The sequence below is a fragment of the Phalacrocorax carbo genome, chromosome 8 (assembly GCF_963921805.1).
Source record: "Phalacrocorax carbo chromosome 8, bPhaCar2.1, whole genome shotgun sequence".
Taxonomy (NCBI): domain Eukaryota; kingdom Metazoa; phylum Chordata; class Aves; order Suliformes; family Phalacrocoracidae; genus Phalacrocorax; species Phalacrocorax carbo.
In genome coordinates, this window is record NC_087520.1 from 35,743,377 (window position 1) to 35,765,014 (window position 21,638).

The 21,638-nt window shown below is 40.0% G+C and overlaps 1 protein-coding gene across 4 annotated transcripts; it reads right to left on the minus strand.

Annotated features, from left to right (window-relative positions):
• Positions 1-13,362: 13,362 nt before the first annotated feature.
• On the minus strand, positions 13,363-18,427 carry PDP2 (pyruvate dehydrogenase phosphatase catalytic subunit 2). Of its 4 annotated transcripts, none has more exons than XM_064459586.1 (3): positions 17,906-18,096; positions 17,292-17,457; positions 13,363-15,527 (listed from the first exon to the last, which is right to left on the minus strand). In XM_064459586.1, exon 3 carries the CDS (start codon positions 15,469-15,471, stop codon positions 13,867-13,869), a length of 1,605 nt encoding a protein of 534 aa, XP_064315656.1. In that variant the 5' UTR covers positions 15,472-15,527; positions 17,292-17,457; positions 17,906-18,096; the 3' UTR covers positions 13,363-13,866. The 4 variants fall into 4 exon arrangements, with proteins under 4 accessions (XP_064315656.1, XP_064315655.1, XP_064315658.1 ...); XM_064459585.1 differs by having other exon boundaries at positions 17,319-17,457; positions 17,906-18,095; XM_064459588.1 differs by lacking the exons at positions 17,292-17,457; positions 17,906-18,096 and adding an exon at positions 18,243-18,427.
• Positions 18,428-21,638: the final 3,211 nt, after the last annotated feature.

A 21,638-nucleotide genomic window follows, 5' to 3' on the forward strand; every position in this document is an offset into this window, starting at 1 on the left:
TTTTCTTGAGGCTTATGGTTAGCATCTTTTTAAGCTTTACTGTATGGCCTTTGGACAGAAATAGATCTTGAAGACAAGGTATCTCAAAGCTTACAATGGATTTACTTTTACCCATAAAAACTCCAGGTTTTAACATCATATTTTCAACCACCCCCCCTCCCTACATATATTGCAACTAAGACGGAACAGTCATTTCTAACAACCACTTCATAGCAACAGGGAAAGGTTTCTGTCCTAGTGACCAGGAGGAATCTGTTCTCAGATAATTACTTTAGAGCATCATTGGCATAAGCTCAAAACATACAGTAACTTTTGCAAAGTTGCTAACACCCTGTCTCAGCAGCCTCAGTCTCTCAAATAGACCTGTTCAGTAAGGGAGAACTAATAGTTACTGCTTGCCAAAGACAATCTGAAAGCTAAACAAAGCTTTTTGGACCAAATTATGGGAATAATAAATGCTAAATGTCAGATTTGCTTTCACTATTATTTTTCTTATTATGAATAAAAGTATCCCCAAAATGAGTCAGTTTCTTTAATCCTGAGATGCCAAAGAACATTCACAATCTGGTGCCATTAAGTCAGCTCAGCTCTCCCAGCAGCATGCCAGATCCCTGGAATTCCCAGGCAGCGATTTAGTAAAATGTGTGCTAACACACACAAAAAACCAAACCAAACCAATAAAAAAACACCAATACAAACCACCACCACCACCCCAAAGCCCCAACCACCCAAAACCAAACAAAAAAACCACACACAAACCAAAACCAACAACAATAAAAAACAACAAAACAAAACACCCCACCATAGGGTTGCTAATAGAAGTCGCTAATACTCTAGCTAGTGTCCATTCATAAAGGGATTTAAGATGAGCAAGCTTTCAGTAAGGAATAATTCAAATTTCTGCTGTGGAGGAAGCAACATGTTTCAAAACCAGTTTTGGCACAAATATCAAGTTTCTTCAAAGGATCAGACAAAACAAACGTGGCCTTAAAGACTAATGGCACTGTATTGTCATGATTCAATCTGAATGAGTCTGCTCAAGTAATAGACAGTGAAACTTTAAAAGTTAATACTCCATTCCATCTAAGCTGTTCCTGAATAAGCCATTTAACTTTTAAAAGTGCTGATGGAAGTTCTGAATTGCTTTTTCATAGAAAATTAAGCTTTTTCATCGCTTCCCACAGGAAAAAATAATAACTACAGGTTTTATTTCCCTGTAATATTTTGTTGATTACCTCAAAACAGTCCAATTTTTATCCTGTGAAAATCAGTGTGTGACTGTGAAACATTTCAGTATTGCTAAACCAATAGAAACTTATCACATTTTTCATTTTTAAATTACAATTGGAGTTCTATATATGCTATTGAAAAGGCTGTGAATGCTTTGAAACTTTTTTTAAAAAGAAAAACCTTTCCATAAATTAAAAATGACCACTTTAAATCACTTCCAGATAGAGATTGCTCTAATGCTGTAGCTTGACAGGTTATAGATTTTACAGACAAGTTATAAATCCTCCAAAGAGACATCAATAATAGAAATAATTGCACAGTCTTTATAAAGCAGTATGAACAATTATACTGCAATATAAAAATCTATTTTCACTATAACCAGCAATGAATCAGATGCCCATTAATGAATAAAGGTTGTGAATCATCATCTTTTAAAGATTTAAGACTATGAAATGTAACAGCTCCTTAAAATTGGCTCCCTAGCTTGTCTGCATTAACAACTGCCTGACGACCAGAGATGGTTAAGAAATAACTAGAGTTTTGGTTCAGTGACCTAACCACAATATTTGTCTGATGTGCACCAAAGTTATTTTGGTATGGCTTTGAAATCCAGGCTTTTGAAGGTAGCCAACTCCCAAGGACACAGTCCTTCTTGTAGTACATTAGGAAAGTACCATGCTCTCATCAAGACTATACAATATCATACCTGTTAACAGGCATTTTCACAAAGCAAAAGGGCTTAGTTTAACACAACATTTGTAAGCAGTTTCTTATTTTATATGAAACAATTAACTCATCCATCAGCATCCAATTAAATGCGGTATGAGTCAGATGGTAACATACTATATTGGCTGCTGATGAGTAATAGGGCAGGTCAACACCTATACATAGAACTAGTGAAGTAATGGTGATTGGCAACTTTGATTAGACAGTGACTGTGAGCACAGTATATACGTTTTAAGAATGTGTATAATTATATTTAATCCACTAACATAAGAAGGCAAGATACACCATTAAGACTTCCATATTGAATAATCCCTATTTAGTATTGCTTGCTATTGTTTTGTCCTTTATGATTATTCTTCTCCCACTGTATCAAATACATTCTTTCCTCTCATAAGGATAAGTCTCAGCACAATGAGTATCTAAGTGCATATGCCTAAAAAAATTTAGGCAATACATTATTTTTAACCTCATGCTTTCATAAACATCATAGATGATGTAAATCAACACATCCTTTGCAAGAAGGAACATAAGGATTACAAATCCACAGAGACCAAAGGAAAAAGACAAGCATGCAAGAAATACTTCAGTAATTTTTAAATGAGCATAGCAAATTTATTTTTCAGGTCAGTGCATGATTTTCTGTTACTTTGTTTTCCTTAATCAGTCCTGGCTTACACTATCCCTAGTGTAATTAAGATCACTAATTTAATCTAAAATTGAAATATATTTCAAAATGTCAGTTTGTGCTTTCAGCTTGGATACTACATACAGAGAAAGTTAGATGAATGATAGTTTTGAACTCTGGAGGCAAGTTTTTGCTACAGTCTCTGAGTTGTCTGAGCTTCGCAAACACTAAAAAATCTGCTTAGATAGTCTGCCCATTCATACTTGCCTGTTTTTGAGAGTATAGAATTTGCTTTCAGGGAACTTGATGGGTTTTTTTAGTTTTTGAAGAAGGGACAGAAAATTATAATAAGACACAATTTATAGGAGGATACAGTGATCTTTGAGCCTTAATTTTCCTTCTGACTTCTGAATGCACTAGTTATCTATTTTAATAGCTCTGATTTTGCCACAAAATGCTTAGTCAAAGAAAAAAAATCTACACAGCTACATCAGAAATTTCCTGTTTTAGGGAAGTGAAAGAATGGTTTTTAAAATAAGTGTCAAAAGCACACAGGAGAAAAGACAGACATCACTTAAGTTACTCATATTAACAATAGAAATGACAAGCACAAGAAGAAAGATAGACGGGATTAATACATTCATTCTTCTTGTAATTTGAATTAAGGTTAAACAGTATAAGAACATGACTTCCCAATTTTTTGCTTAATGCCTGTTCTCGCTTACTGGAAAATAAAACAACTTCTTACAGTTATCTGTCAGTTATACAGAACCACTTGCAGAGACTTTAAACAGCATGCGTTAAGTGTTAGCCTTGCCTTTCTGTCTAAGAACTGGCTTCCATCGAGGCCTCCACTTCATGTTACATCCCAATCCATGGCAGCAATACTATGCTATAGATAGTTGCTCCAGAGAAATAACGTGCATCTACAGCTTAGAAATAACGTGCATCTACAGCTTAGCAAGCAGACAGTAGGATGTACATACATATACTAAACATGGTCCAGCTGCAGAAAAATGGTCTGCAGCTCTTCCTCAGTTACTTACTGTGTCTCAAGACTATAGGGTCTTCAAGGTGCACAGTATGCTTTATTTCTCAGTAGGGAAAGAACAAGTAAAGACATTAGTTAGGATATCCTCATTTCATCGTAATAAAACTGACTGACTTAGTCTGGCATCCAACCATGTTTGAAGTCTGCCAGTAAGGGAAGAATTAGGGCAAAGTCTTCATATATGCCCCAACACCAGAATTTCACTCCTGGAAGGCACCATGTGCCAAACACTTATTCAGAGCACAGAGCAGAATGTGCACACAGTTATTCACAGTCTTCCCAGAGGACATATTTCTGGGCTGATGCAGTAAGCCTTTAGTCTTCCATGAGACTAGATAGTTTAGAGGATTCATGCATTTTCCATTAGTAATCCTACTTGAGATATTGAAATAGAGTCACAGATCCATAAATTTACTTCACCACTTCAGCACCAAGTGTTGATAGAGGAGATGTATCGGCCTCTTACATATGAGGAAGATAGACAGAGGTTAACAAGATTTTATTTTTATGCATGCCTCACCTGAAGAAGATAGCTCAGAATACCAGAAATCATTTTATCATCCCACTGTATCACTTCATGTATTTTCCTTGATATTAACTACCCTGGTTTTTCCTCTTTTCTCTCCTTCCAATATATGCTGCCTCAAATCTCTTTTCCAGATGGTTTCTATCAGCCTTAACAGTAATACAAAAATAGCCCGTTCGTAATCTAAAGGTTTAGAACCAGTTAGCTAAGTCTTTGCTTTCATTTCATCAGCTCAAAACTTCTGTATATCAGATCACATTGTTCCAGCTGAGATCCTAATGAGCTAGAATTTCTCATTTTGGTGGCCCCTAAATTCTATTTATAGAGTCCTTTCCAACAATGAATTCATCTGTTCAGAAAACAAGGTCTGACTATGCTCAAAAATAAATTGTAATGAACCATGTCAGCAAATAACTGGATAAAGGTAGTGCTGAAAAAGGGAAATGAATACTTCAAGCTCATTTATGATTTATAAGTTCAGGGTTGAAATGGAAGTGGCACATAATAATGAACAATGGAAATACCTCTTGTTCAGAGAGTGAGGATGAATAGAACTTTGGGCTTGAATAGGTTATTAATAGGTTATTGATCTAAGCTATTTCTGCTACAGAAAAAAAAAGCAAAGTTCAAGAACTGGTCAGCAATAAACAAAAATACACTCTATCAGCCAATAGCTAAAATACTTCTGCATGGCCATGAGAATATAGACTTATAATAATCAGTCATGGGTATTGCACATCTAAAGCTACAAGTCTTCCACAGTTCGCATGTACACATCCAGGAGTCTCACTCCTTCCAAGTTTTTCAAGGAGAGGTCAATGGGCTCTGGATCAAGTCCCAGGATGTTATGGCAGTGAAATCTTGTGTGATCTCAAAGGAGAGCACAACAGTGTGTGTGCCCACGCCAGGTCAGGCAATCAAAAATCCCATGATTTTTTAGAGGTGAACATTTGCTTATTTTCTACTCTACCAATTTCATCCACTGCCACAGCTCAGATAATGATCCTATTGACCAGTGAGTGCCTCAAGACATCTGACTTCAGAGGCAATGCCTACATCACTGGCATGTTTCAGTTTAATTCAACACCATCTTGAAAATCAGAGCCAGACTTTGACATGTTCCTGAGGAACATGTCAGAAACATGCAGTTGTGCCTCTAAGCTCATAGGAAAGCCCGTGAAGGGGCTACAATTTCATAGAATCATAGAATCATTAAGGTTGGAAAAGACCTCTAGGATCATCAAGTACAGAAAACTATTTAGATAAAAATAGAAGTTTAAATGGATGAACATTCATACCTCTCCTTTCTCTTCATGGGGCATAAAATCACATTTTCATGTTACAAAAATATATTTAGAGTAGCAAAATCCAAGAGCTTACATAAATTAGTAATTTCAACTCAAGTAAGCAAAATGAATTATCACTTGGCTAGATTTCATTCAGTGGTATCTCCCCAAAATGCTACATAATCGTGCTCTTACCCTACATGGAAAAGAAGGGAGTCAATATTTTGGGTGCTTCCTTTTTCCGTCAATACACATCACCAATTAATTTATTCTCAACTCCAGTTCCCAAGATGCCAAGCTTTACAATAACCATCCTCCTGTGCGTTTGGTACCACTGCTGTAATGCAAGCGCACCAGTGTTTGAGGAATAAGGACCTGAGGTACAGCTGCACTAATCTACACCTCTGAAGTTTTAAGGAAATATAAGGACAGACAGTTTTTGTTTTGGTACAACATTGACATTTTGCAGTAAGAACATAAAGTAAATGCAGGTTCATCTGTTGCTACATTTATTGGGTTGCATTATTTCTATTGCCCTAATTAAACATTACAACTTTACAATTCCTAACTTCTTCAAAAATGTGTAACAAAGTAATAGAAATTTCTTACACAAGGTGAAAAAGGATCTGTTACATATGTAATGGGAGAGTTTTGGAACCTTTCAACAGCAGAAGTTTCACAGGAGATTGTTTTCATCAGCAGGATGAATAAAAGATGAGTTGGCAGGTGAATAAGGTAGAAATATTTATTACTAGCATTCCTGAAAATGACACTAGAATGCCTCTAAAAGCCTGACTGGTGGAAGAAAAACAAACAAACAAACAAACAAAAAACCCAAGAAAAACCACATTTAAACAATCAACTAGCAGTCCAGAAAAGGAAATTTAGGTAAGCAAGTACACCTACTTATCCATCAGGTGATTGGAAAACCACACAGAAATAGAATTCAAAATGAAATTTAATTCCCTTTTTCTTTCCGTAAGGTAGCTGTAAAAGGGCAGTGATGTCACATTGTTTTTGTGGTTTTTAGAGAGTTGTACACTCTTTCTGCATAATGTCACCAGAGAAATTTTCAGACTGTTGACTAGTGTGATCTGTTCTACTGTAGCCAAAGATTTCAAAGATATGGGGATTACTTTAAAAAAAGTCATAATAAAAATAACTAACATTTGCAGCAGTGTTAGGCACAGTTTTGAAAAAGGATCAGGGTCTCTGGGGAATTTACTCTCTACTATTATAATAGTATAAAAAATACAGCAATTACCTCTTACTCAAAAACACAGCTCTGCAAATGAGAACGGTCCTATGTACATGCCTTAGGAACTCACAGGAAATATCACAGCAAAGAAAACCATGGGCAAACAGTAAATTACTTAATCCTTGGCAACATCAGAATTAGGGATAGATGCATAGCTTTTATTTGCTTTACATATGTTTGCAAAAAGAAAGATATTTCTTTTGTTCAAAAAACCAGTAAGTTTTTGTTTGAAAAAAACCCCAGTAATATATTTCTTTTGTTCAAAATAAGATGATGCAATATGAACCCCAACCTTGCAAGGTTTTATTCACGACCTAGTTTCTCGAATAATCTGGCCAAATGACTAGATTTCACTTTTAAGAAAGAGAGAGCACAGCAAAGATCTGATTAGCAAATATATCAAATGGGTTTGAGATCACAACCTGACCCTAGTCCATGTGTGGAGCATGAAGTCCATGTGTGAAGCATCAACTCTGTAACCCAAACACCGCAGCTTTATTCTGCCCCACTACTACCCATCATTTTAATCTTCCAGTTGAGTTGCCAGTATTGTCCAAGTACTTTACGTTTATGGTAAGTGGTTAGAAACACAGACTCAAACATATCTCAGCCTGAAGTCTGGGAATAAATAGAAGGTAAAGTTGGTCTAATAGGTGGCTGCATTACTTCTATCTGTGATAACAAAAACGACAAGGCAATTTTTCTTTATCACCCAGCACTTCAGGTCTTTGATATTTACTGTGCTATACTTCATTACTGTAACAGCAGCAAACAGTTGCAAAAGCTTTTCTATAACTGCTTGCAGGGTCAACCCATGTACACTGCTGGCTGAAAGCACATCCTGTCACACTCTAGAATTCCCTCACCTTAGGTTTGTGGAAGAAAGCCATGTTCCCCTTCTCATATTGCTCTAAAAAAAAAAAAAAAAAAAGAGCCCACAAACAAAAAACCCCAATGTTGCCCCTTTTTCTTGAAGTAGTTGCCCAGAACAATAAATAGAAAACAAAACGCCATGGACTAATGGGAAAAGAAGAAAGGGAGAGGTGGCAGGTGGAAAGCGCGACAGTGAGAAAACATAGAAGATGCAAGTTTTGATAGCAGCATCCAGTGCAGGAAAGTTTGTACAGGACAACTGCAGATAAAGGCAAAACTTAAAAAAAAAAAAAAAAAGGGAAGGGGGAGGGTGTCAACACACACAGAAAACCCCCTCCACCACTAAACAAACCAAACCCTGATTTATTTCTTAAACCCTCATCTTGTTCAAGAATCCCAGCTGAAAACAAGGTTGAATCAAGATCTCTGTGAACACCTAGGCTGAACAGTAGGTCTCCAGCTCCTCACAGCAGCAAGTTCCTCCAGGAGCTTTTCAATGTAATTTCCAGACTTGAAGTTTGTCCAAACCAAAACAACTTAGTCTAAGCTATAGCAGAGCCATGGGGCAGCCATGGCCACCTGCAGGTTCTGAGCTGCACGACACCAGGAGCTAGACACCAGGCTAATGGTCGAGTGAAGGTTTCCTCAGTTTAGGAAGCAACTTTTCCTCTTGTGAAATTGAAGACTCTTCAGAAAATTCAGACAGGTGTCTCTTGGCTTCACTTTCATGTTCTTGTGCCTAGCAGTGCCAGGACAAGGAGACTGTTTTACACAAAGCTTAACCAGTTAGGGTACTTGGGCCATTAAAACTTGGTTTTGGCAAAGAATTAATCAAACTCTTTCTCAGATTAGCCAGTTAATGAGCTGGAAGTACTAATAAATCACACAGAATTTTTAAGATGTGTGTAGGTGATTGGTGGGGGGTTTTCCTCCATTTTTTCAATAGCACCTGAAATTTACGTTATGAACACATACATAATAGTGACAGACTGAAGCCATAACACAGCACTCCTTCTGCAAAACTCAGACGACATCTTCCGGCCAACCTCAGTTCTGCAGGTATGAAATCAAAGATTTATTCAGTAAAGCACTGAAATTGAAATCTTTTTTAAGGAAAAATGCCACAGAACTGTGGAGTATGAAGTAGTGATGTAAGAGTCACCTCAAAGCAACAAAGACCATTTCAGAGAGCACAAAGCAAAGCACAATGAACAAAAAGAGAGAAAAGTACATCAAAGGCTCCACCATTGGAGCTCAGAACACCCCTGAGCTGACAGCAAGCTGCTGGTTTCCAAAGCACTTGAGTGGCCTACAGCCAGCAAGAACTATTTCCACAGCTAGCATCTTTTGGCTGATTTGAGAGAAGTATGAAGTCAGATGCTGAACTAACCAACCCACTCTAGAACAAGCCCCTGTAGGACTGGCTCCAAAATTTCAGCAGGGTGGCATGAGAAGTACACTTTATGACCCATTTAACTGCTGCCTAGGGTTCCAGCATCCTTTTAAGTGTTGCTTGATGACAAGATTTTTCCTCTCTGCATTGTTTCTAATTCAAAAAACTCACCAGAAGGCAAAAAACCATACTTTTTTAAGAAATAAGAAGCACCTAGTGAGGTTTGCTTAACCCAAATAGAAAGTGTAATTCCGCTTCCTTTCCACAACTGCTTGGCTCCCCATCATCTTTTTCCTTCAAGTTGTTAAAGAGCTTCAGTCAAACCATTCTGAGAGTCCCTGATAGCACAAGCTCAAAGAAACCGAACTCCAGTAGACACCCCACCACTTATTAGCATGGTGCTGCAGTGCAGGCCAACGGGCCGTAAGGTCCCTAAGCAGCAATTAACTAATGCATTAAGAGGTCTGACAGCAGCAGCTTGAACTGGTTCTTCAGGATAAAGAAAAAGATTTAGTAAAATTTCAAGTGTTTTATCTGACAATAATACTTCTTTGAAAGTTAACCTCTCTGCAACAGATACAAAGGAAGAAAAACTTTTTTTCTTCATGTCACTCCCTGCTTTGTAACCCCAAGAGAAACACATGTCTCAGATTCTTACTTTTCTACTCTCTACTGCAGTATTAAGCCTGTGGTAGTAAAGGGTAGACACCACCAGTGTGACCAACTGATATCTGGCAAAACCATGAGGTGTGCACAGTTCTACTTTCAGTTCTCAGTACAAGTGTATCTCTGAACAGAGAACCTCTGTTTGACTAAAACAATACCAAAAAACCTCTTCCTCAAAGTTCAGACAAATATCTTCTTTTGGAAGGAAAAAAAAGAAAAAAGTCTGTCCCAAATTATTTTCTTTTCTCTTCCCCCACTAAAAAAGACAAACACTTGGAATTAATGGAAATGAAGTTAAGCCTCAAACTTGCCTTGCTACTGGTCTGTTATAATTCAAGGATTTAATCCATGTTTCTATAGATGTATTTGTAGGGGGGTTTGCGTTATTTTTAAGACAATTACAACACACACTTGATGTGCATATTATAATGAGGTCTTAACTGCTGATTAACACATATGTGCATGCGAGCCTATCAAAGTTAAGATATTTTTATGTAAATTGTCGAATTAACAAAAGCACAATTTGGATATTTTGGCCAGTGAACTCATGCTCCCTCTGCTGACTGGTTAATTTAGTGGAACCTCAGTACTATATCAAGATGTCCTTTTTGTGTATTAACAAGTATTTCCATTGTGGGAAAACTGCAGAGCTACAAACACTTAAGCAAACTCACAATGCCTACTCAGACTATTTCCTTCTACCCTAGCTTGAACATTTACGCTCTGACCTGGAATCTGGCATCTTTTCATGTGAGGATTCAGCAGAAGGAATGCCAGATTCCAGTACAGCAACCAGAATATTAAGTCTTTCATGCATTTAATAAAGATTAGTTTTAAGTGTGAAATGAATATTTTTACTTACAAAACCAGTGAGCCCCCTCACTATTTACAAAGTTACAATAAAAAAAACCAACCCCCCAAAAAAACACCACTCAAAAACCACCACCCCCAAAACTCCAAATATATTATGGATGCCTGAATACTTAAATATAAATAAGCATCAAAATTTAGGAATCTGGAATAAGATTTCTGAAGAAAAAAAAAAAGTGACAAAGTTGTATTTCAACCCAAGGTTTAAGTTTTAGGGAGGAAAACCGTATCTTTTCTTGTATTTACATCAGTGCTCAACCTCACATGTTTTACTTAAGAGTCGTAACATCCATACTACCACGTTTTGAGAAACAGAATTAGTGTGATTGTGGTTTTGACTATTGCTTCTCTTGACTGCTATGGAAATAAATAAAACAAATGCCAAGCAGAATTATCTAACCTAAACCAAACAGACTGCCTGCAAAGATGTTTGTTCCAACACACTTTCAATATTGCAGGACTTACATCTAAATGTGCTATCAAATCTTCACATCGTGCTTGCAGGAACAGATTAACACATTTAGTTTGCTCATTTAAGTGTTGTTAATTCTCCAAGTCACAAAATACTACTTTTATTAATGCCCATTAGCTATGTTTGCAGTTAGAGATTAAAATGCCCATGATCCAATTCAACCGGGTATTTTTTCCCCACTGGTACGGATAGGTTGCTTTCATTGGCCTGCAACAAGTTCCAGGGAGCATGCATGATGCAAATCCATGATTTGCATTAAAAAAACAAAACAAAACAAACCCCCCCTCTAATTAGTTTAATGTTATCTTTTTCTACTATAGGTTAATTTTAGTGTTGCATGTTAAACTAAGCAAAACTGACATGAAATTAGAAATAATACCTTACTGTCAAACACATTCCCCAAAATAATCATTATCAATTTACAGTTGCAGTGACCTACGTACAACAACATATCCAGGAGTAACACTTAGATGACATAGTGCCACCAGGACTCTTTCAAAAGATGACCTAGTTGCACCACTGGGTGGTGAAAAGAACAAAACAGCTTATTTTTATTTTATGACTGTACTAGCTGGTTTGCTGCATTACTTTTGCAGTTACAGGTTTGCTCTACATCAAAAGTTTTCTAGATTATCTTCATAAAAAAATGTATCACTTCTTATCAGCTCTAATATGGTTTAGGCCCTTTGTTCCGCTAGCTACACTGATAAGTAATTTATCTATTAAGATGTGGTCTAGAAATGCATTGTTACTGCTTTATGTCTAAATTTCAAGCAATGAAGCACGCTAGTCACACAAACGGATTTGTAAGAGCAAATGGAATTGGCCCACTTAGAGCCAAACGGCTTTAGGAATGCTGCTGATGAGCTCTCCCCTCCTCGCCCAGTTGCCTTGCAGATAGACCAGACCCCTCCAGAGGTTAACACAGGGCCTGACCTTCACTGTCTACCTTTTTCTGGCGGATGAAATCACAGTCTCCACAGTACCACCCTCAAGGGTGAGGGGACACTTTAAATTGGACCCAATCAACAAGAATTGCAGCAGCCTCTGTAACACCTTGCAGATACCAAGAGACTTCCTGCGGCCCGACACCAAGATTCGGGCACCGACACCCGACTGTCAGATTTCTTGAGGCAATCCTGTTTTGTTGATATCAAGGGGAATAGACCCACTCTCATTTTATCTGAGAAATAGGGCTACCTGCCCCCAAGTTGAATTGCTGAATATACTCCACTATGTACTAGATGAAAAAACCAAAAACCCCAACCAAACAAACAAAAAACCACCTTAAGAGTAAATTGGTTTTCCAGAACAGATGTTTTTTAAAGATGCCTTCAGTGATTGCAACTGTACCACTGAATTACAGGTCAATCCTGAATAGTCAAAAGCATGGGTATTTTTAAAATAGCTTTAGTTTCCTTCTAATCAAGCTTCAAAACAGATTATTTAAATGCTTGGAAAAGCACTGAGAATTTTTATTTGGAGGAAAAGTATAGAAAAATCCCTAAATGCACAACTGCTACTGGTTTATAACCCCAAGATCTCATCTGCTTAAGATCTTGATAAGAATTCAAGTACTTTCTCATCTGCTAAACTACAAAAGGATAACACTTTTAAGTAAAATTCTGGGGAAAAAAACCCCACAATATTTTTTATCTGCTCTAGTGCACCCACACGAGTTATTGGTGGCAACAGCAGTCAACAATCCTGTATTCCCAGTACACATATTCTTGTGGGTAACAGTTACTGCTGTGCATTAACAAGGAAGAGTCACTAGAGAACACCGTATGTGAAACCGAAGAAAATACAGCTGATCTGCAAGCTTGGACTGCCACTCTAGGAAGCACAGTATAACAGAAAATCATTGTAAAACACACAAAAGTATATGTTCAGAGATTGGGACATACATTCATTAAAGAAAATAAAACTGCACCTGTAAGGAAAACCTGACATCCAAAGACAAGAGTAAGAGTAAAATAAAGATTAAACATATTTTGGTGAAATATCTTCTAAGTTAAGTCTGAAGAGAAAGGTGGTCTATTTTGCTGTATTTACATTTAGATGAATTTTTGAACTGCTGGACCTGTCAAACTTCATTTAAATTACAGTAGGTGGATTTGATGCACAGCACTTTATAGATCAATACTTAATAAAAGGGCATATCCCTTAAGCAAGTTAGACACTTAAACATTTAAGTCTAGTACTGTTAATTTCTGAACAAGGAATTCTAAATCCCTCATGTATGTTTGAGCTGTAAGTTGTCATACAAGTCCACATGCAGAGTTAAGAGAATATGCATTCACACTTCAAAATAAATGTGGATGATTTTGTCTCCTAGCTTAATTAAAAAAAAAAGAATTAGGAAAAAAAGTCTGACAGTCCCAGGGCTCTTTGAACAGCCTTCTTTAGTGTGGTCTTCACATATACAAGGCAACTCATTAAAGTATCTGACACTGTTATATCAAATAAAGGTTTGGTAGTTTGTTTATTTAATTAAGTCAGTTACAGTGCTTCAGTAGAATGCTACTCATTTCCCACAAGAGCAGAGCCTTTCTAACACTCCATGCAGCTACAAGTATTGTCCATCTCACTATTAAATTGTACCAGCCTCAGTGAAATTTGCCTCATTTGTTCATTTGGAAAGTTTTACCGTTGGTTCCAGTGGAATCAGAGCCAGGTCAGCAATCTTTACTTCAGTTATATTTTAGTGAAATTTTATCAAAACATTTTTCTTCAGTGTGTACAGACCTGGAAACCCAGGGAACTTTCACCAAACTCACTTCTAAGAAGTTATTTTCAAGACTAGTAAGTAACAAAGAGGTTTAGAACTTCCAGACCAGAACGCTGGTATAACAGCTTGACTATCAGAGAAACACAGCAGTACAAGGCTCTATTCATCGTTTCTATGGTAATTTTCAATTGTTTCTGAATTAAAATACACCACAGTAACGGTGATATCATCTCTGTACATTCTTGCAAGGTCTTCAGGCAGTGTCAGCATTGCAGCAAGTTTCTCTTGGTCCACCTCCCCATACTCATTACTTCCAATTGCATGCCTTATTAAATGAGTAGCTACGTTCTGGTCAAGGGAGGCAATGCCTCTGTTTTTCCTCTGAAGTAACAAGCTGTGCATATAACCCAGATTAACTGGCTTCTCAAAAGCCAGTTGTGGTTTCTGCACATTTAGCTCTGTAAGCTGTCCAGCAACAAGTTGTACAACCTTCTCATTACTTAGCATCTCCCATAGTCCATCTGAAGCAATAACGAGAAACTTATCCTTGCTTCTTAATTTGTGGTATGTAACTTCAGGCTCTGCAGTTAAATAAGGGGGTGTATAGTAGTTTGGAGGAACATACTGATAAATATTTAAAGCCTCAGCATCACAGCTATTCTCAAGAACACTGTGTTGCAATTCTTTACTCCATTTTAATTGCACATCTCCAAAAGCTCTGGAGGGCATCAGAATCCCCAGTAATCTGTCATTCACAAAGAGGGTTTTCTCCTCAGATCTAGGATGTTCTCTCTTCAGTCTTCTAATTTCAAATTCATCAAAAGCATTGTGGTCTCGGGTTAGAGGGACAGTAGACCACGTTCCATCTTCTTCATGAACCCCTAGAACGGCTCTGCAATCACCAGTATTTGCAACATGTAAGTGAACACCATCAATGTGAGCTACACAGGCTGTTGCACCAGAAAAAGCTACTTGAAGGGCAATATTTCTTATCAATTCATTTTCCTGTGGAGCCTGAACTTCCAGTGATATGTCCGAGTCTAGCCTTTTGAATGCACATATCATGGCTTCTTCTAAACTAAATCCTGGCTCAGCATCTAGGTCCAGTAAATGTTGCCAGTAAACCCGGAGGTTTTCAAAATATTGTGAAGTTATTTCTTGATACTGTACATCATTTGGATGCTTGTGCCACTGCAAAATAGGCAGAATTGGTTTCATGTGCTCCACAGCAAGCTCAATCTCTTCCAAGGTTTGCCGAGACATGAGAGAAACTGCTATATAATGAAGTAGCCTCTCACTCACTGCCTGAGCACATGCAGAACCTGCATGACCATCGAAGACTCCAAACATCATCCCCTTGGTCTGCAAGCAAGTAGCTGCACTTCTGCGATCTTCAATAGGGGTGTTGGATGCCAATTGGTTACTTTCAAACCTCAACACAGAATTTACATTTTTACCATTCAAATCCAGTATTTTATGGGATAATTCACCTGCTCTGAGTATATCATTGATTTGTGATGGAGACAACTGGAAAGAGAAGTGCTCTTCTTCTGTGGAAGTGTGTCGGAATGCCTTTTTTAAGGAGCAAGTATTGTCTAAGCTGCAGCTCCCAGCAGGGTGGAGATGTGTTTTGGAGAAAACAAGCTTCCATTTTATCCTGTTTCTGTTTGGGATACAGATGGAGTACAAACGTCCTTTTCCTTGTAAAACAATGTTATTTCTTGCTGAGCTTAAGATCCAGGATGATACAGTTCTTGACATCATAAATCACTCCACAAACAGCAGCACCTTCTTTCAGTAACACAGAATGTCCTTACAACCTGGAATGTAAGAACAGGAAAGGTATAAAATTTAGAAGGCTCCCAAGAAGCTTTTTATGCAATACAAAAGCAAGTCTAGAGCTACCAGAAATATTCAGAACTGTTTTCCAACCAAGACCGCTACAGATAGAGGCATCTTAAAGGTGATAAAATTTCCACCACTTAATTTTAACCTTGGTGAATTGAGCTTATGATATAACTACTCCTCTCCCATTTACTCATCAGAAAAGCTAATTTTTATTTTCCAGGCATGTTTTTCCTCATTGTGGCAGGGCTAAGGAGAAATTCCAACATTACAAGAAATGTAATCATAAACTGTTCATTGGAAAGCCTTGTCTAACGTGACACAAGAACAAACAGATCCAATGAGTTAGAAAATAGGAACCCAAGCGACAATTAATGGGCACCTTTAAAAAAGCCTGCTAGAGTACAGCTCTACCAATACTCTCTAAATATCAAAACCAAGAGAAGATCAGCACTCAAACCCTACAGAAGAACTGAAAGATGTGGCAAATGAATGATTTATATTAATCACCATGATCCTCACATCTAGAACAAGCTAGTCTACCTTTCCAATTCTGTTTCACTCTGTAAAGTCAACTCTTCTTTCTTTTACCTTCAAGGTCTTCACCAACCTTCACACAGGTATGACTGGTTTTTGTGCAGCTGAAGGCAGATGCTACTGCTGGTTAATTAACACATTTATCACGACATTGTGCACTTTGATGCGGTGAAATTCGCAGAACAGTTACTCTGACAGCTTTTACAGGTTTGCAGTTTGGCTTCTTCATTTGGAGTGCAATTGGAACAAGCAGCTGTCAAGAGCTCTGCTGCCAGCAGCGCTAAAACCTAGAGCACCTCAACGGCTGAAGTTCTTCAGTCTCCACGGGGGAGGTCCATCATATAGTCTCCTCCTTTAAATACCCCGAATGAGGTATTCAAGCTGTGGGAAATTGCTAAGTACAACCAGATGCTTACTCCACAACAGAATTTTGCCCCATGAATTTCCAAAACTGACTGTATAATATCACCACAAGTACAATTACTCCCAAAGATCATGCTAGCAACCAGTTACAACAATATAGTTTTCTGCAAGATCTGACCACTTTCAGGTGTCCCGTAGTGCTGCGTGCTCTAGGTCTCATGCCAAAGATGCTACACACTACTGCAATATTGAGGTCTTTTAGCAGGGCATTTCATGAGAAATAATAAGCAGCCAGCCTGGCCAGTTGCATAAAAAGTTGTTCTAAGAAATCAGCAGGAGCTAAAACCAAACTTGAACTGTTCCAAACAAAAGGCCTACTGATACAACCCAAGGACTTTCCTGAAATCCCGTTTGGAAAACAACCGCAACATGTCACAAAACATTTTGGAAGTGTACCACCCATGCTTAACAACAGAAAAGAGTAGACAAGCCCCCACCACTATAATTCTGGTGACTCTATGAGGACATGCAAAGAAACAGCATAATTTTACTGCTAATGTCAGGAGAGCAGATGGAAGAGGCGATGCCAGTTCATTGCTCAAGGCTCGTGTGGAGTCTCCTTGGATGGTGGCACCTCCCAACACAACTGACACCTTTTGTTGTACTGCAGTGAGAACACAACCAAAACAAAGCTAACAGGAAGATAGCTGATATTCCTAACTCAGGACACCCACCCACATCCCTTTAGCCGCTCCAGCACAAGCCACGTTAAAACACAGCAGCGGTGCTAATAAAAGCAATGTGCTGAAAACCATTACGTAAGAGCCAATTGCACCGACCTTCCGCTCCCTGCATGGCACACCTACCGCTTCAGCACCAATCGCCGCACTTCCTCCTCAGGTGAATTACTGCAATCATGGAAACCCAAACTGCCCCCGCAACACAGCCCAGCCGCGGCTGGGGAGTCGGAGTATGCACAGGGCGCTCACGGAAGAGGGATGCCCGCTTTTTCCAATAAAATAACAGACATCCGTTACGTTTAGTTTTACAGCCCCCTCATTCCCCTCACGCACGCTCCCGGCACTGCCCGCACATCCTCCCCACACCCAACCCTTATCCCCACGCATCCCCCACACACCACCCCCTGCCCCACTACCCCCCACGAGCTCCCCACCTCCCCAGCCGTGCCCCGCACCGTCCCCACGCACACGCCCCCACCCCTCACACACGCCCGGGGGCCTTTCCCCGCCCCACGGCCTTCCAGCCCCCGCGGCTCCATTATCCCGCTGCCCGGAGGGCTGCCCTTCAAGCAGGCTCCTCCGGCGAGGCCCGGCTCCGCTCCCTCCGTCCCGCGGCATCGCTCTCTGCCCGGCTCAGCCGGTGCCGCGGCGGAAGGGCCGGCGGCCGCCGCCCAGGCGAGCCCCCGCGGCAGGCGCTCCCCCGCGCGGCTCACCGGGAGGCGGCCGAAGCGCTCCTCCGGCGGCGGCGGCAGCAGCAGCAGCAACGGCGGCGCTTCCTTCCTGCCCCGCGGCCGCTCCCCGCCCTTCACCGCCCCGACCGCCCCCACCGGCCGCACCACCCGCCACGCGACCCCCGCTGCCTGCAGGTTCCGGGCTCGCTGGCGCGGCGCCGGCCGTGGGCGCTGACTGACAGCCCCGCCGCCCAACCCGCGCCCCAGACGCCGGAGCCGCCCTCGGCGCCCCGCCCCGAGCTAGTGCCGCGCCGTGGGGCGGTGCGCGGGTTCCTGTCAGGACACGGCGGGGCGGGCGGCGCGCGTGGATCCCGCTTACCTCTCTCCCGCCTCTCCGCCATATTCTCCTGAGCGCCCGCCTTTGCCCGCAGTAGCCCCTCCGCCGGCAAGCTCGGGCACAGCCGAGGAGGGGCGAGGTGCAGCTAGCTCGGAGCTGTCGCCAGACGCGGGGGTGAGGAGGGATCCCCGGGCCGGGCCCCGGAGCCTCCTGTCACCTCGGCTGCCCCGCGCTCGGTCCATGGAGCCGTGCCCTTGGCCGCCCCGCAGCGTGGGCGAGGTGCCGAGGAAGGGCCGGGCCGCCTCCGCCGCTCGGTTTCCTGCGTGTGTTTAAGCAGGGGTAACAACGTGAGCGGTAAGAGCAAGCAGATAAGATGCGTTAGAAAATAAAGCATCTACAAATTTTTTTTTTCCCATTAATAAAGTTCAAAACACGTTATTCTTTTGAGGGAGGGTCCTTAGGATTTTTGTTTGGTTTTTTGTTTTTTAAATACAATTCTACACCCTTCAGTGCCAAGACCACCAACTCATAAGGCTCAGAATCACAAAGCCCTTTTGAAAATGATAAGCCATATAAATTACACAGAATGAAAAGGCTCATTTTGCTGGCTCCCTCATTTTTCAGTTTCATGTGTCTGCTCAGCTTGGTTAAAATTTCTGCTGAGTGGTTTTATACCATGTAACAAGATAAGGAATAGGCCCAAAGTGCATGGTGGTTAATAAGTAGTTATTGAGCATTATGGACTGGTGACTTAAGTAGTGCTTGCTTTAACATGTAATAGTGATTTTGCAAAATAGAGGCTCTCAAGTCACAAGAGGCTTTGATATTACCAGTGCATTTTTTATTCTCCTGGCTTCTTGTATAGAAGCATTCTTCATTTAAATAATGTGTTGCAGGTATCCTGGATGAGAAAAATGTATGCCCAGATTATCTCAGGTGGAAGGATGTGTGATCACCTTCGTGAGTCTGAGCTTTCATTTGGTTCTTGTTTTTATTAATACAATGAAACATAGTTTCATGTCAAATGGAGGACCAAACCAAGAAAAAAAAAGAGGTCACCCTAAAGAAAACTTTCAGGATGTTCTTCTAGCATACATGAAAACACTATCTTAGGTTTGACATAATTATTTTGTCTGGCAAACCTACTGAGCTGAGAGAGGTCACCCAGAGCAGCCCCTACCTGCATCTCTCTGCTTTGCTCCACTGCTTGGGTATACCGACAGCAGCTGCTGGGTCTCAAGGCACTCTTCATTCTGACCTGCCAATTTTGTCATCTTTTTTAGTGTTTACAACCGTGATAAAACCTCATACAGTAGCCTAAAAACTGACTTGACTACTCTGGGTTTCCTGTGCTCCTGGCATGTTTAAATGCTTCTCTTCAGCTGAAAGCTATTGCTTGTTGCTCACGTGTTCATGCAGTAGTTTCATAAACTCATATGCATAAGCTGAAGTGATTTAGGAGATGTGTAAATGAAGGTGGAACAATTACCAGTCCTGCAGAAGAAGGTGTTGCTTTCACTCCATATTTTCTAAGCAGAAGAAGCAATACCATCTTGAAGGCTTCCAAGAAACTTAATGGACAGCATTTCAGTGTTAATATCCAGTACTTGGCAGGACTCGATATTAAGCTGCATTAAAATTTAGATTCTGCTTTGGAGTGTCTGGTTATGCTGATGAAACAGAGCGATCTATAACTTAAATTTTAAAAAGTAGAAATGCTACTCTGATATGATTTGAGGACAGGGACACTATTGCCTTCAGGAATATCTAATTAAAATGAAAAATTTCTGTGGCAACAGTGGCTTGGTTGCCATAGCACTCTATCTTGCTAATTTGCATTGAAAAAATTATAGCTCAGGTTTCTTGAAATAAAACCAAGATGGTTTTGACTTCCCTGTTTATAGGTGAGCTAAAGTTCAGTATCAAATGTCTTGTGCCAGGAGAAAGTTCTTACCAGTATTTATAAGCAAATCAGTGTAATTCCATGGGCATTGTATTAAGGTGCAGTGATGGGTTAAAATGTAGCAAATGCTAAATTTAGATGTTTTCAAGGTATAATTTTATCTGTTGACTTGTACCGTCAGCAAGTCTGATTTTCTCTGCAAATATGCTTTTGTGCTTATTTCTATGTTGCTTATTCGGGCCTCAGTCTAGCTCCCATCGAAGTCAATGACCATTTCAGGAGAATTCAATAGGTTTCAGATAAAGTGAAATGTTTGAGCCTAGAAAGTCAGTCTGAGAAATGCCATTGCATGACGCAGGTTGCAATCAGGCCACTCAAGCACATGGTGTCTTTACTTCTGACCTTGGGGGATTACCAAAATATTAACAAATTGCTTTATTTCTGCTTATATTGCATACCTCCCATTGCATGCAGACTTGAACTAAGCTTGGGTCTACTCTTTTGTGATCTTTTATGCCATGATTTAATTTTAGATTCTGCAATGATCTATTAAGGCAAAAATAACAAATAACTATTGTTATTATTATCTTAGGTATATCAAGTTTCTTAGCAAAGCATTAAGAATGGTCTGAGGAGAATAACTAGCTCAAGGTTAAATTACAATATACTGAAGATGCTAACACTGTCACAGAAACAATTACATTCATTCTACCTCACCAATTCCCAAAATCTGTTTACAAAGACAAAAGGACATTACTCTGTCTGGCCTTTGCGAAGCAGACATATTTCAGGAGTCTGTTCTGAATTTTAAAAGTTTCAAAAATTAATAAAGTACAATAGAAGATGCACAATCTTATATACGTGGAGTAATTCAAGTAAGTTAATACAGAAGTATCTGAATTATTCAGTGGTAACTGAGAATATTTGCACAGTGAGGATTTTCATACACAGAACTGGAGGTAGATGTCTGCAAAACTGTTAAGAAAAACTGACTTCTTGGGAGGGAGTGCGGGGAGGTGTTCCACAGACCATAACCTTTGCTTGACACTTAGTATTCCATTTTGAAGAGAGCAGCTCTGGGAGCATCTATGTTGCTGAAAGAATTCTAGTTAACTGATGTTCAGGGAATTGTGGTTCCACAGTAACTGGACTCCTAGCAGCCCCTTCTCTCTGAAAAGCCAACATGGTCTAGAAGAACTGAAAATTTAGGAGGCAAAAGAGGCCGTACGTATGCATCACTTGGAAATGGCATATGAAAGTGCACTTGGTTTAGCTCTGACAGCTTGGGATAACAAGGTCTTTAACTGAAGTTAAGAAACAGCCAGAATCTATCCAGATTGTGGAAGAACAGCCGTTTCTAATTTTTTGTGTCCTTTTATAAAAGGGGGCAAATTCTTTGACTAACTAGAGAGGGAAACTTAAAGCTTTCTATCTGGCTTTCCTTACACCGATACTGCACTATTTGGGGCTTCCTTTTTTCCCATGGAACATTACATTTCCTTCTCCCCTTGTTTGTTTGGGCAACTGGCTGTGGC

Coding starts and splice junctions, on each gene's coding strand:
- PDP2 (XM_064459588.1), bottom strand. CDS start 15,471: ATGATGTCAAGAACTGTATCATCCTGGATCTTAAGCTCAGCAAGAAAT.